This window comes from Pyrus communis, chromosome 3, assembly GCF_963583255.1.
Source record: "Pyrus communis chromosome 3, drPyrComm1.1, whole genome shotgun sequence".
Taxonomy (NCBI): domain Eukaryota; kingdom Viridiplantae; phylum Streptophyta; class Magnoliopsida; order Rosales; family Rosaceae; genus Pyrus; species Pyrus communis.
The window spans coordinates 661,723-675,000 of NC_084805.1; the positions used below are offsets into that span (position 1 = coordinate 661,723).

Consider the following 13,278-nt stretch of genomic DNA (forward strand, 5'->3'; position numbering starts at 1 on the left):
ATTTCCACAAATTTTCTGCTCAAGGAGTACTCGTTTTTGTCATTCGCGTTGGAAAACATTAATATTTAGGACGTTTTATTGTTTGGATTTTAGGTTCAGTCGTTAGAATTAAGTTTTCGTTTTTATTTTTCATTTTTTTTAGGTTTTTATTAAGATATTAGGGTTTAGTTGATTATAAATAGGATACTTGTTATTTACTTGAAAATAGTTCAATCAAGATGTAGTCTTCAGTTTGTAGCCATCGGTATTTTTGTTTCTTGTTTTCCCTGCTTATATAATACAATTATCGTCTAAACATGAAATTTCGGTATAGTACGGTAATACTGTTGGTATTAGTTTTGAAAACCACTATCATACCTATTATGTTTAGTTCGGTAAAGTATCATTGCCGATTGATACAAAAGCTTGACACAAAATCAGTATGATGTAATTGGTAATATGGTTAGAATATCCATCCTATTTCATTCTCTTTGTTCAATTGCCTGACAGCATGTCTAGTGCCCTTTTTTTTTGCATTCGATGGTGGGGAGGGGGGAATCTGATCCGGGAGTCAACACCTAAGGAAAATAAGTAATAAAGGCATTTTAATTTATTTTTAACGACATAGGAACTTGTAAGTAATTTTTAAAGTATGGTGAGAGTCCCTTGGGAAGTTGTGGTTTATTTATGTTTCTATTATTTTTTAGTTCTTAAAATATATTTGCTTTGTGGAATCCACAATTAGCAACATTAAGCAAGCTCCGTTGCTCTTGGTGGAGTGATTTTCAGGTTTTTTTCTACATCAAAATTAGACCCAAGACCTTAAATGCAAGGATAAATATTCTTAATCACTTGAGTTACAAAACCTTACAATGATAATCTACATACCTCAAAGTAGAAAATGGGGTGAGCATCTGTCAAAGAATAAGGTACTTGGGCTAACCATTGAACTCGCAATTTATATTATGATAAGGGTAAGCTAAGGAGACTAACTTAAGCGTAAATTAAATGATATGAAAGTTGATGATTAGATTATAACTTAAGCGTTGATAAACATGCTCATTTCTATTGAAGACACATCATTTAATTTGCAAATATTGTTTACAAATCGTCTTCCTAGCATTACCCTTATGATAATTATTAAGGTTTTTATTACTAAACCGTAGTACTAGCAAATCGAAGTGATCACGACGGAAACTAAACTAGTGTCAATTAATTTTTTGAATAAAGAAATAACACTTCAAAGGTCATACTAAAGTCCTTTTGATGAAAAACTAAATAAACGGTGTCCGAAACTACTTAAAAAGGTTTTGCAAAAACACAAAAGTTACTTCCACATATACTAAAAAGGATTTGCCACTTCAATGTTCAGTTTGTGTGTTTTCACAAAAATTTGAACAAACTAGTCCTAAGGTCAACCCAAGAGGATCTGAATTGCTCCATCAACTTCTCGGATGCCCGCTTCTTTGACTCGATTTCAGCTGCCTGAGGATGCATGGAGGCCAATTTCTGCTTGGCAGTTTTAGTCTTCTCAACAAAGGCAGCGAGAACCTCATCCATCTTCGTTTTCTTCTCAAGGGCAGCATCTAATATTGCTCGAAGATGTGCTATCTTCTCAGAAGCCACGTGTAAGCGTTCTTGCAGGGCAGGAAGTTTGACGGCTTGCGAGACCAAGAATTCCTGTAAAGAAGAAAACTCTGTAGCTGTATCAACATCTGCATGTGCTTGTAGAAAGGCAGTAGCATTGCGCGGGAGCTCATTCCTAAAGGCTGTCAACCTAGTCTTCAAATCATCAGATGGGAAGACACCGGATGACAATAGAACATCTGAAGAAGCAAGAAAAGCTTCTTGCGTTTCAGAGTTTGCTAAGGCATCGAAACCTCGACATAGGATTCCTCGGATAGTCTCCTTGGCAGACTCCACGGCCGCTGGCATAGCTGTGGGACGAACATCAGAAGGATGGGTAATAGATGCCTGAAGAAGGTCATTAACATCGTCCTGTAAAGAATTCAACTCATCCAACAACTAGTTGGATACAGCAAAGTCAGTTGATGAATAAAGGCAACCAAAAACAAAAGATAAGAAACACTAAAATTAACCTTGGGTGCCCACTTAGTACTACAGTCTAGTGATATTCCTCTTAACTTGTAAGTGAGAGATCTTAGGTTCGATTCTCGCCAAAGGCGAATTTGAACCACATTATTGCTAGCCCATTGTGAGGCTTTAGCCTACCCCCTCGTCCCCCTTAGTGTAGATAATTTCGTTTGTTCAATCAAAAAGAACAAAAAAAAAAAAAAAAAAAAAGAAGTTAACCTTGGGTGATCTGGCCGGAGGAAATAAGCCTGAATCATTAAGGTCAGTCAGCAAGCTTGAAATTGCATTTGAGGGATGAATGGTTGCAGGATCCTGAAAATTAAGGCATCAGCCTAAGGGAGAGTAACACACAAAAACAATTAAGCAATGCTAGAATTTGAAGAAAAGCATTTATTTCCTTCAATAGAAGATAGGTGGACGGATAAGTTGTTGAAAACAATTAGGCAAGTGGAAGGATAGGTGGCATCACGGTTTGGATTAATAAGTAGGTCGTCAACAATACTTCAGAAAAAATTAACATTTCATATGATGACAAGAAAATATGATATCAATCCTACAGGAAAAGAAACAGGGAATGCAATTACCTCCCGATCAGATGTCACTGAGAATATCCCCATCGACGGAGGCGGAGTCGCATCCATAGGAGCGGCATCAGTAAGTCCAAAATATAAGTCTGCGTGCAGAGAATTCCCTAATTCCAAGGAGTTAGTGGACCCATAAGTATCTACAAGGGGGCCTGATGTCTTCGGTGTCTGGAACAATGAAATGAATGTTAGTAGTTGATATGATGACAAAGTCTGTAGCTTAAAAGAAATTCTTACCTTAACCTTGAGTGTGTTGCCAACATGGTCAACGCTCTTCCTCTTAGCAGACAGTGGATTAGGGTCATCAGGGGCCAGAGAAGACGAAGTAGTAAGCGCTGCATGCAAGTTTGGGTTAGTATGTTAGAGTGCTTAGGATTCAAGTTTGCTTATTGTTTAGGTCTGAGTATTGACAGTAATTGGACATCTCGAGCATATTTTTTTCTACTTAAAAATGTTCTATCAATCACGAATGCAATCATGAAAAGACAACAAAAACATATAAAATGAAAGAAAACCTCAGCCTATGAAAGTATTAACAGATTTTAAAACTACAGAGACGATTTGGCTTTATTTTTCAAACAAATATAAGATTGAGATTGCACCATCTTAAGAATCTTATGCAATTAGCTTTATTAAATATTGGTGTCAATTGCATCCTCAGCAACATTTTTCAAGTGGTGAAGATAACAGAGGATCAATCAACTGTAATTCATAGCTAAACACATAATTGACACACAATTAAGCACACAACAAGTTATACAACAGACAAACTATTATGTAGACAAGGGCACACACATGTGTACAAGATATTAGGATATTCACGTCAATATTGGTGTCAATTGCATCCTTAGCAACAATTTTCAAGTGGTGAAGATAACAGAGGATCAATCAACTGTAATTAATAGCTAAACGCATAATTGACACACAATTAAGCACACAAGAAGTTATACAACAAACAAACTATTACGTAGACAAGGGCACACACATGTGTACAAGATATTAGGATATTCACGTCATGTGTACAAGAAAATGGATTTGATATTATAAAAATTTGATGATGATGTGTGCAATTTTTCCACAAAAACGAAAAGAAACAAAAAACTGTAATTGAATCACAATTAGCAATACTCAATCAGTAGATACTAGATAATCACCTTCAATCGAAGGGGAGTTAGGACCCTCTTCAACAGATTCTGTTATGATGCAGCTGGCCCTATTTTCCCACTCCTCCTTGTAACATCCATAATTTTTATACGTTCCCCAATTTATTCCTTTGCGACCCCTCTTAGGACATAATTCCAACTCAACAAGGGGGCGCAACATACTGGTATTCACTTTCTGAATGCCAAATTGCTTTGGACTGAAATCGGGCCGATGATACACAGCCTTCTCATAGCAAAGGAGGATTGTCCTAGACATGCCCATTTTCTCCTGCCCGGCACAATACTCGGGAAGAAAATTACAGGGAAGCCTTTTGTATGGCTGCCAAACAATCTACAAGAAAACAAAAAGATAATAGAAGGTAAAAAGAAAGGACCAACTTACAAAAGCCAAATGCAAAAACACTTACATCATCCTCTATTAGCTCATCCAGCATTTGAAGATATTCCTGTCTAGTGGTTTCTTCATGAGTATTGGAGGGGTCGCATAGTAGTTTGGTCCATCCTGCTAACAAAGGAAAACTTGTTGGAAGATAATCATCCACCCGATTGACTCCATTGGACAAAAATCTCCGCACCAGATTAGGAATACGCTCCATTGCAAAAACCTGCAACAGGAAAATAAGGAAATCATAAACTTGTTGATAAGATCCGGAACATGAAAATTCAACAAATGGATTAACACTTAAAAAAAAAATTATTTCTTACCAGAAGGGAAAAGGTGTGTCCCATTAATATGTTTTTTCGCCGAGGTGAATAGAGTTGCTTAAAGTTCTCCAGTGAAAAATGAAGATGAGCTAGCAAAGCAGCACCCCATGCATAGTCCTTTATGCTTTGAAGATTTTCCATGAGAGAAAGATAAATAACATGGACATACTTCCGAGAGTAATCAGGAACAACCACAGAGCCTAGAAGATATAGTAGAAAAGCTCGAACATAAGGTTCAATGTCGGGACTATCTTTATCAATAGTCTCAGGAACTACCTCAAAATTCTCCCTCAGCCATTCTAAACTAGTGATACCAGCACTCCTTGGGTCAATACCATTGCAACCCAAGTATTTCATACAAAGCTCATCACCTCTTGAATCAATACCGGTGACAGGATTACCATCTACAGGCAGCCCTGTGATATACAATACATCTTCCAAACCAAAAAAAAGTTTATGGCTATTAAAAATGAAACATCTCTCTCTAACATCATAGGATTCTACAAGTACAGATAATAGGGGTAAATCATGGTTAATTGGAAAAGTAGTGAGCTTAAGTAACCCATCAAAACCAGTGTCTTTAATCCTCTCTTTAACTCTTCCATCAAGCTTCCATTCCCCCAATTTATTCAAGAGGTCCAGTGCTTCGTGAACATCCATCCGTTGCGTTGGAGAATTACCGGGCTGATTAGGCTAATCTGAAAAAAAAACATGTAGTGGAAAAGGCACTTAAGGAGCCTAATTTACAACAGAAGAAGTGCAAAATTGCTTGAGCAGGTACTTTTCATAGAGAAAAATCCAAATTAGTACCACATATACAAACCCAAATCATTTGACAACGAAATTCATATCTTTTACAAACCCTCAACAAAATCTCATCAGTGGGACAATGAGAACCCAGATCATACATTTGCAATTTTTCAAACCCAAATCAGTTCAACACTGAGATGCATACATTTGCATGTGAGAGAGAAGCAATGCAGAACAACAAAAGGAAGAACACAATCACTTAAATAATGAGAACCCAAATCAGGAGATGCATGCAGCCATATTTTTGCAAACCCAAAGTCATATCCAAGAAATTACAAAAATCAAGCATGCATGAATATACTTTTACGAACGACCCAGATTTTGTGAAAGGATTGGAGAGCTAAACCTGCTATTTTTCTCACAAGTGAACCGCAGCCAAAAAGCTTCAGTCTTTTCTCTTTGCCTAAAAGAGTGGATGGGTATGGGACGGAAGGAAAATGAGATGTCACTGTGTTTAGTATTGTGATCATGTCATGAGAAGACAGAAAAAGAAGTGCTTCATTCTCCTTGGGAAGGCGCGCTCAATTGCAAAGGAGGACAACACACTCTTCTAGCACAATCAGGGTATCCCACCATTTTAAAAAGAGAAGTGTTAAAAGACTCTTCAGAGGGTGAGACTCTTTATGGTTTTCGTCATTTTATATTGTTTTTGGCATAATTTTTGAATTAATATTATGAAATTTTATGTCAAAAATTAAGGTGAAAAACAGTCAAAGTCCAACTTTGAAAGATTGATTCCACCCCTCAAAGTTCAGTCAGTTTGACAAATTGGGTTTTTAAGTTTTTAATTATATAAAAATAAAATTGTTTTCTATTATTTAAATATTTTAATTGACAAGATAATATTTAATTAGATTTATAGGATCTAGTTACGTGTAAATTAGCATATAACATAATTATGACGGAATGACTATATTAATTTGTGACACCTATTTTCAGAGATTACATGTTCGTTTGGATGTGCTTTTAATATGACTTAGAACACTTTTAGAGAAAATATTTTTGGTTCCAAAGCACTTGAGGTGTTTTCTGTAAAAAGCATCCATTTTCAGGAAGCACTTTAAGTATTTTTTCATGATTTACTTGCTTCTTTACTAAAGATTGATTCTAAAACATTTTCATCAAAAAACGCTTTAAGCCATTTTAAAAGTACATCCAAACAAGTTCTACATTAATCGATTTTCAATTTCATAGACCATCTAAATTGAGTAGGTCAATTTCAATGATCATTTGCGATAAAGTCTTTTTCACAAATTGTTGACGAATGCTCCTTGGTCCCAATATTCTCACTTGGACCGCTAAAAAGCAATCTATTGTCCCTCGTTCTAGTTTTGGAGCTGAATATCGTGCCCTTACGACTACCGCCACTGATAGTCGATGGCCTTGCTATCTCTTTCCAGAACTTGGGACTCCACTCCGCACCCCACCCTGCATTTTTGTGGATAATGTCTCCGTCTTAAAGATGACTGCTAATCCTGTATTTCATACCCGCACCAGTCGCATTGAAATTGACTATCACTTTATTTGAGACCTTCTCGCTTAAGGTGCTTTACTGATCACCTGCTATGCTTCCTCACAAAATCAAATTGCAGATGTTTTCACTAAGGGTTTCTCGCGTGATCGCTTTTCCTTGCTCAAGTCCAAACTCAATCTTCATTTTGTTCCATTTCGTTTGATGGGGATGACAAGAATATCACAAATCAAGCCACCAATGTCGCTCAATCAAATTCCATCACTTAAATCCTTCTCTGTATGTCAGTTTATAAACATTAGTCTTACCACATTTTCCTAAATGGATTCTACATGTGTTGATGATGCTATCTTTATTGGAGAGAATAGTATAAAATGTGTTTGTTCAAAAAATAAAAAATTGTATAAAATGTGATATAAAAATGTGACAAGTGTATCATTACTTTAAATATTTGTTGACCCCTCAACCGCCGTAATGAAGGAATGAATCTATTAAGTGGGAAAGAGCCCTCGTAAGGTCTCATTCATCTCTTACCCGGCAAAGGCTTATGCTGAATCGATATTTTCTTGGTCTTTAAAAGTCAACCTATAAGCCACTTAGTACTACGGTCTAGTGATATTCCTCTTTATTTGGAAGTAAGAGGTTTTATGTTCAATTCTCGCCAAAGGCGAGTTTGAACCACATTATTGCTAGCACATTAGGAGGCTAGCCCACCCCCTCTCCCTTAGTGATAATATCGTTTGTTAAAAAAAAAAAGTCAACCTATAAATCTGTACATATAGCAAAACGCTATTGTATTAAACCTTCTTTAATTCTCTATATGGTAAAACAAACTGATTTGGCTTTTCACAAGACAACTGGAATGAGAGCCTAATCGGAAACAATTTTGATTTGGCCAATTTTATTTATTTATTTAAGTGAGACGTCAAACATTTCATTAACGTCCGGTTTTTCATTCAAGTTGCTCTCTGTCTCTTTCTTTAATTACTATTTCTGAAGGGAAAAGCAAATTAGAGGGAAGACTTGTTTGCTCTTTTCTCAGGATTGAGTTAAACTTAGCTCTTCACAGCCCAAAACCAAAAGCTTTGATCTTCTTTTGGACAAAATTAAAAAACAAAATAAAAGAAAGCTTTACTTTAAAGGGATATTAGTAGAAGGTGATAGTTTTACTATGTTTCGGTTTTTACTTTTAGTAAACACAATTGTTCGTCACAAAGAAGGAAAGAACTGTATGCCCTCTTCTCTTAAGGCAATGAACTCTGTACTATCACATCCCAATTTTTCACAAAATTTCTGTAAATATTCACTTTTTTGTCAGAAAGCTTTTCTACTCTAGACCTATAATAGGAAGTAGTCATTTTTTTTTCTTTCCTCGAACTATAATGGGAAATAATAATCTAGCATTTGCAATATCGAGTAACTTATAAGCGAAAATTGACTTAGAAGATTTGGTGAGTTTTGATCCGACCGGATATAAAGTATAACAGTATAAATACTTGAGCCTGTAACATGTTGTACGCAGAATCAAATTCAGAAAAAGAAAAAGAAAAAATTTTCACCCAGTTGAAAAAAACACTTAACCAGTCATTTTATGGAGGAAGTACAAGTGATCATCGTAGGTGCTGGCCCGGCCGGCTTAGCAACCTCAGCATGTCTTAATCACCTTAAGATTTCAAATGTAGTACTCGAAAGAGAAGATTGCTATGCTTCTCTTTGGAAGAAAAGGTCATATGATCGTTTGAAGTTACACTTGGCCAAAGAATTCTGCGAACTTCCCTATATGCCTTTCCCTCCAAATGCACCCACATACATCCCCAAGGATATGTTTGTTCAATACTTGGATACTTATGTATCCCAACTCGGAATAAACCCTAAGTGCAACCAAAACGTGAAGTCTGCTTTTTACGAAGTAGACATAAACAAATGGCGTGTCACGGTCGAGAACACGCTTTTGGGTGCACAAGAAGAGTACCTTGGGAAGTTTCTTGTGGTTGGAAGTGGTGAAAATAGCGTAGGTTATGTTCCTGAAGTGCAAGGCTTGGATGGGTTCAAAGGGGAGGCCATTCATTCAAGCAAGTATGAAAACGGCAAGAAATATGGTGGAAAAAATGTTTTAGTCGTTGGTTCTGGGAATTCTGGCATGGAAATTGCATATGATTTATCAAATTCGGGTGCTAATACGTCCATTGTTATCCGTAGCCCGGTAAAACTTCTCTCTTCCTTTTTATCCCACACAAGGACAACTTAAATTTTCCCTTTTTCCCTTTTCTTTCTTTCTTTTTTTTTTAATAAAACTTTTGAGTAATTATAGTTTGTATTTTATTTGATTTTCTTACCTTTAGTCTCTTAATTTAAATAGTTTGTATTTGATTGTCTTACCTTTAAGTACATTAATATTTATGACTTGTTTAAAATTCGTAGGTACATGTTCTCAACAAGGAAATCGTACATTTTGGAATGGTTTTGTTAAAATTCCTCCCACTTAACATAGTCGACAAGGCTGTTGTGCTCTTAGGAAAACTAAAGTATGGAGATTTAACGAAGTGTGGGATTCGAAAGCCAAATGAGGGACCTTTTTATCTCAAGGCAGCTAAGGGTCGAGCCCCCACTATCGATGTTGGGTCCATTAACAAGATTAAAACTGGAGAGATAAAGGTATACAATTTTGAACAAAATCCTTCTTTTTTTCTTCATATTTAATTTTGCAATATTTATTTTCCATGTAATCAATCACAAGAGATTAACCTTGTCTTATGTTGATGACATAACGATTATTGAAATCGTAATCAGGTCTTGCCATCCATGACAAGCATAGAAGGAGACCTGATCAAATTTCAGAACGGCAACGTTGATTCGTACAATGCTATTATATTTGCTACAGGCTACAAAAGCAGCGTTCTAAACTGGCTCCAGGTATGCTATATCTAATGTTCTTCGTATATGTACCCGAGAAAAGGATAGATGGATTTGTATCCTTGCTAGATTGTTTATTCATTAAAAAAAGTGTGAGATTGAGATTTGATGTTTAGTCCTTGTTTATTAGGTCCACTATTTTTTATTATGTACCTAGCGAGTTTTGTACTATAATTGTTTGTGGATTACGGAATAAGTTAGTTTTGTGTGTATGAATTATACTCTTTATGATAAATAGAGTCCCATTTTGATATATGTTTATTGTTTTCTCGTGAAGGATGACAACCATTACTTCAACGAGAATGGAATGCCACAAAAAAGTTTCCCGAATCACTGGAAATCGGACAAAAAGGGTCTTTACAGTGCTGGGTTCTCAAGGCGTGGGTTATTTGGAATTGCATATGACGCACGAAGTATAGCAGAAGACATCAGTTCGTGTTTGACCTCCTGAGTTGCGTTCAAGAAGACGCCCTTTTGTAGGGGTTACGTCTTGATATCAGTTTTGTTTTGCTATAACTTTCCATGCAATGTTTAATGTTAGAGGTTGTTAGTTTTCTTGGGTATCAGTATAGCCCTAATGATACCGATGTCATCTTCTTGTCGCCCCCAAAATCTTTCGTTTTCTCTAGCCCTGGCCACACAGATGGTCTTTTCTTGTAGCCGCCAAAATCTTTTGGGTTCTCAAGCCCTGGCCACACCGGTGCCATTTTCTTTTTGCCTATAAAACCTTCCGGTTTCTCAAAAAGCGAATCAAGTTTCACCGGTGTCGATAATTCAATCCACAATGGTACTATGAGAAGATGATCGAGGACTTACAGAATAGTTAACTTCACAATGAGTATGTGTATACCTTGTTTTATGCGTGTACATACGTATGAAAGTCCTTATATGGAGAAGTCCCAAGAAATCCTAAATCATGTAAAAGACTGTAAAATTAATCCATATCATAGTCCTAGCTAGTAGAAAACCAACTTAAACAAGTTCGTCCAGGAGGTCATGGATATTCTTATCGACATGGCTTATTATTATAAAAAATTCATCGACCATGGCTTGTTCTTACAAAGACATGGATTATTACTAATTACTATTATTATAAAATACTTTGGAATGCGTGATTACAAAAATACGTAATTTTGGTTAATAACTATATAAACAGTGGTTTATTTCAGAATGTGTTATCAAAATAAGTTAGGAATACTTTGGAGAAATTCGGAATTTCTAAATGCATTTTGGTTCAAATTTTTTAGTTCCAACTTTTCAGAAGTATTCAGGTTGAAAATTTCGGGTTCAAATTCGAAAATTTAATGGAAACAAACATTTTGTTTGAGGAGCAATCTTATTAGCCCAAGTGTGTCATTCAAAGATGAAGCAATGGAAGAACAAAATATCTGAGGACTCTTTGTTAGTGTATTTTTTTTAATACAAAGTTCACAGTGCACCATAACTTTTTAAAAAGTATCGATAACGACATCTTGTTAACTTTGAGGTTTGATTTCAGTTTTGGAAATTTTATTGAATCTTCTGTTGTATTATTTTGTTTTTTCTATTACATGCATTCGGTGTTAAAACCTGCCGAGTAGTACTGATCAATTTAGATGCTTGGTAGTTTTATATTCTATTTTTTTTGTAATATAAAATAGGGTAAAATATTATGTGTGTGTGTGTGTGTGTGTGTAATATACATTTCTAATGTGTCCAACACTGGTTTAGATCCCTAGCATTTCTCAGCTAATTAAAGGGACACGGAATGCATTGGACAGCGTGATCACTACGTACATATACAACTGTACCGAAAGACATACCGTCTAACAGCACTCCCAGAAACGCATGGTTCCGCATCAAATGCTCCAAAACACAACAGAGGAATTAGTTGTACGCACTGCTGCAAACACAGGAATTAGTTATACGAACTGCTGCCACTGATACAATAAATTTGTTGGAAATTAATAACAATATTCGTTAATTTGGCCTGCCTGTAATCACTTATTTTAAGGTCGCTTTGTGTTGGACTATTGGGTTTAAATACCTTAGCGTGTAATATGATATTCGCATAATCAAATTCAGCAAAAGAAAAACTAAAGTCTTTCAGCCACTTGCGAAAACCACTTAACCAAAATTCAACATAGAAATGGAGGAAGTGCAGGTAGTCATCGTAGGTGCTGGTCCGGCAGGCTTAGCAACCTCAGCATGTCTTAATCACCTTAAGATTCCAAATGTAGTACTCGAAAGAGAAGATTGCTATGCTTCTCTTTGGAAGAAAAAGTCATATGATCGTTTGAAGCTACACTTGGCCAAAGAATTCTGCGAACTTCCCTATATGCCCTACCCTTCAAATGCACCCACATACATCCCTAAGGATATGTTTGTTCAATACTTGGATAATTACGTATCTCAATTCAGGATAAACCCTAAGTGCAACCGGAGCGTGAAGTCTGCTTTTTTTGATGCAAATGTAGAGAAATGGCGTGTCACAGTCGAGAACATACTTTCGGGTGAACAAGAAATGTATCTTGGGAAGTTTCTTGTGGTTGCAAGTGGTGAAAATAGCGTCGGTTACATTCCTCACGTCCAAGGCTTGGACGGGTTTAAAGGGGAGGCAGTACATTCGAGCAAGTACGAAAACGGCAGGAAATATAGTGGAAAAAATGTTTTGGTAGTTGGTTCTGGGAATTCAGGCATGGAAATTGCTTATGATTTATCAAATTCGGGTGCTAATACTTCCATTGTTGTCCGTAGCCCGGTAAAACTTCTCTCTTCCTTTTTCTGTCACACAAGGACAATTAAAACTGCCACTTTTTTTCTTTTTTTGTTAAAATTGCTCCATGAATGTGTATTCAAGCCAAAATGGCTTCATTATGGTTTGCAATTGGACAAAAAATGAAATTAAGGTTTAAATGGACTTTTAATGTACATTAATTAATACTTGTTTAAAATCGCAGGTACATGTTCTCAACAAGGAAATCGTACATTTTGGAATGGTTTTGTTGAAATTCATTCCACTTAAAATAGTCGACAAGGTTGTTGTGCGCTTAGGCAAATTAAAGTATGGAAATTTATCCAAGTTCGGGATTCGAAGGCCAAAAGAGGGACCTTTTTATCTCAAGGCAACTAAGGGTCGATCTGCCACTATCGATGTTGGGTGCATTAAGAAGATCAAAACAGCAGAAATAAAGGTACGTAGAATTTTGAATGCATAACTCATAGTTTGATGTTTTATCTTGCAAGTAATATTAATTTTCTATCACAATTGACCTTGTGTTATGTTGTGTTGTTAACATAACGTTCAACGGATTCCTCATCAGGTCTTGCCTTCCATAACAAGCATTGACGGAAACCTAATCAAATTTGCGAATGGAAACTATAACTGGTACGACGCTATTATCTTTGCTACCGGCTACAGTAGCAGTGTTCTAAACTGGTTTAAGGTATGCGTATGTCTGATATTCTTTTATGTTTCAAGATAGCATTACTTTTTATGATAAACAGAGTCCAATTAATTGATCTGTTTATTATTTTTTCTTAAAGGATGACAACGATTACTTTGATGACAATGGAATGC

At 36.1% G+C, this 13,278-nt stretch overlaps 3 protein-coding genes across 3 annotated transcripts in view; 2 read left to right on the forward strand and 1 right to left on the reverse strand.

Moving 5' to 3' along the window:
• Window positions 1-1,296: 1,296 nt before the first annotated feature.
• On the reverse strand, window positions 1,297-5,904 carry LOC137730298 (protein MAINTENANCE OF MERISTEMS-like). Its single transcript, XM_068469364.1, has 8 exons — window positions 5,682-5,904; window positions 4,526-5,223; window positions 4,228-4,425; window positions 3,812-4,151; window positions 2,895-2,992; window positions 2,658-2,825; window positions 2,293-2,385; window positions 1,297-2,004 (listed from the first exon to the last, which is right to left on the reverse strand). The coding sequence occupies exons 2-8, from the start codon at window positions 5,183-5,185 to the stop codon at window positions 1,363-1,365; spliced, it is 2,199 nt and encodes a 732-aa protein (XP_068325465.1). The 5' UTR covers window positions 5,186-5,223; window positions 5,682-5,904; the 3' UTR covers window positions 1,297-1,362.
• Window positions 5,905-8,397: 2,493 nt separating this feature from the next.
• Window positions 8,398-10,170, forward strand: LOC137727500 (probable indole-3-pyruvate monooxygenase YUCCA10). The gene is made up of 4 exons (XM_068466352.1): window positions 8,398-9,009; window positions 9,228-9,461; window positions 9,597-9,719; window positions 9,997-10,170. The coding sequence occupies exons 1-4, from the start codon at window positions 8,398-8,400 to the stop codon at window positions 10,168-10,170; spliced, it is 1,143 nt and encodes a 380-aa protein (XP_068322453.1).
• Window positions 10,171-11,847: 1,677 nt separating this feature from the next.
• LOC137727502 (probable indole-3-pyruvate monooxygenase YUCCA10) overlaps window positions 11,848-13,278 on the forward strand; it is a 10,493-nt gene continuing 9,062 nt past the window's right edge. Inside the window, exons 1-4 of the mRNA XM_068466353.1 lie at window positions 11,848-12,459; window positions 12,659-12,892; window positions 13,022-13,144; window positions 13,245-13,278. The exon at window positions 13,245-13,278 is cut by the window's right edge and continues 117 nt beyond it. Of these exons, the coding sequence (XP_068322454.1) occupies window positions 11,848-12,459; window positions 12,659-12,892; window positions 13,022-13,144; window positions 13,245-13,278 (1,003 nt within the window). The remainder of the gene's footprint in view (window positions 12,460-12,658; window positions 12,893-13,021; window positions 13,145-13,244) is intronic.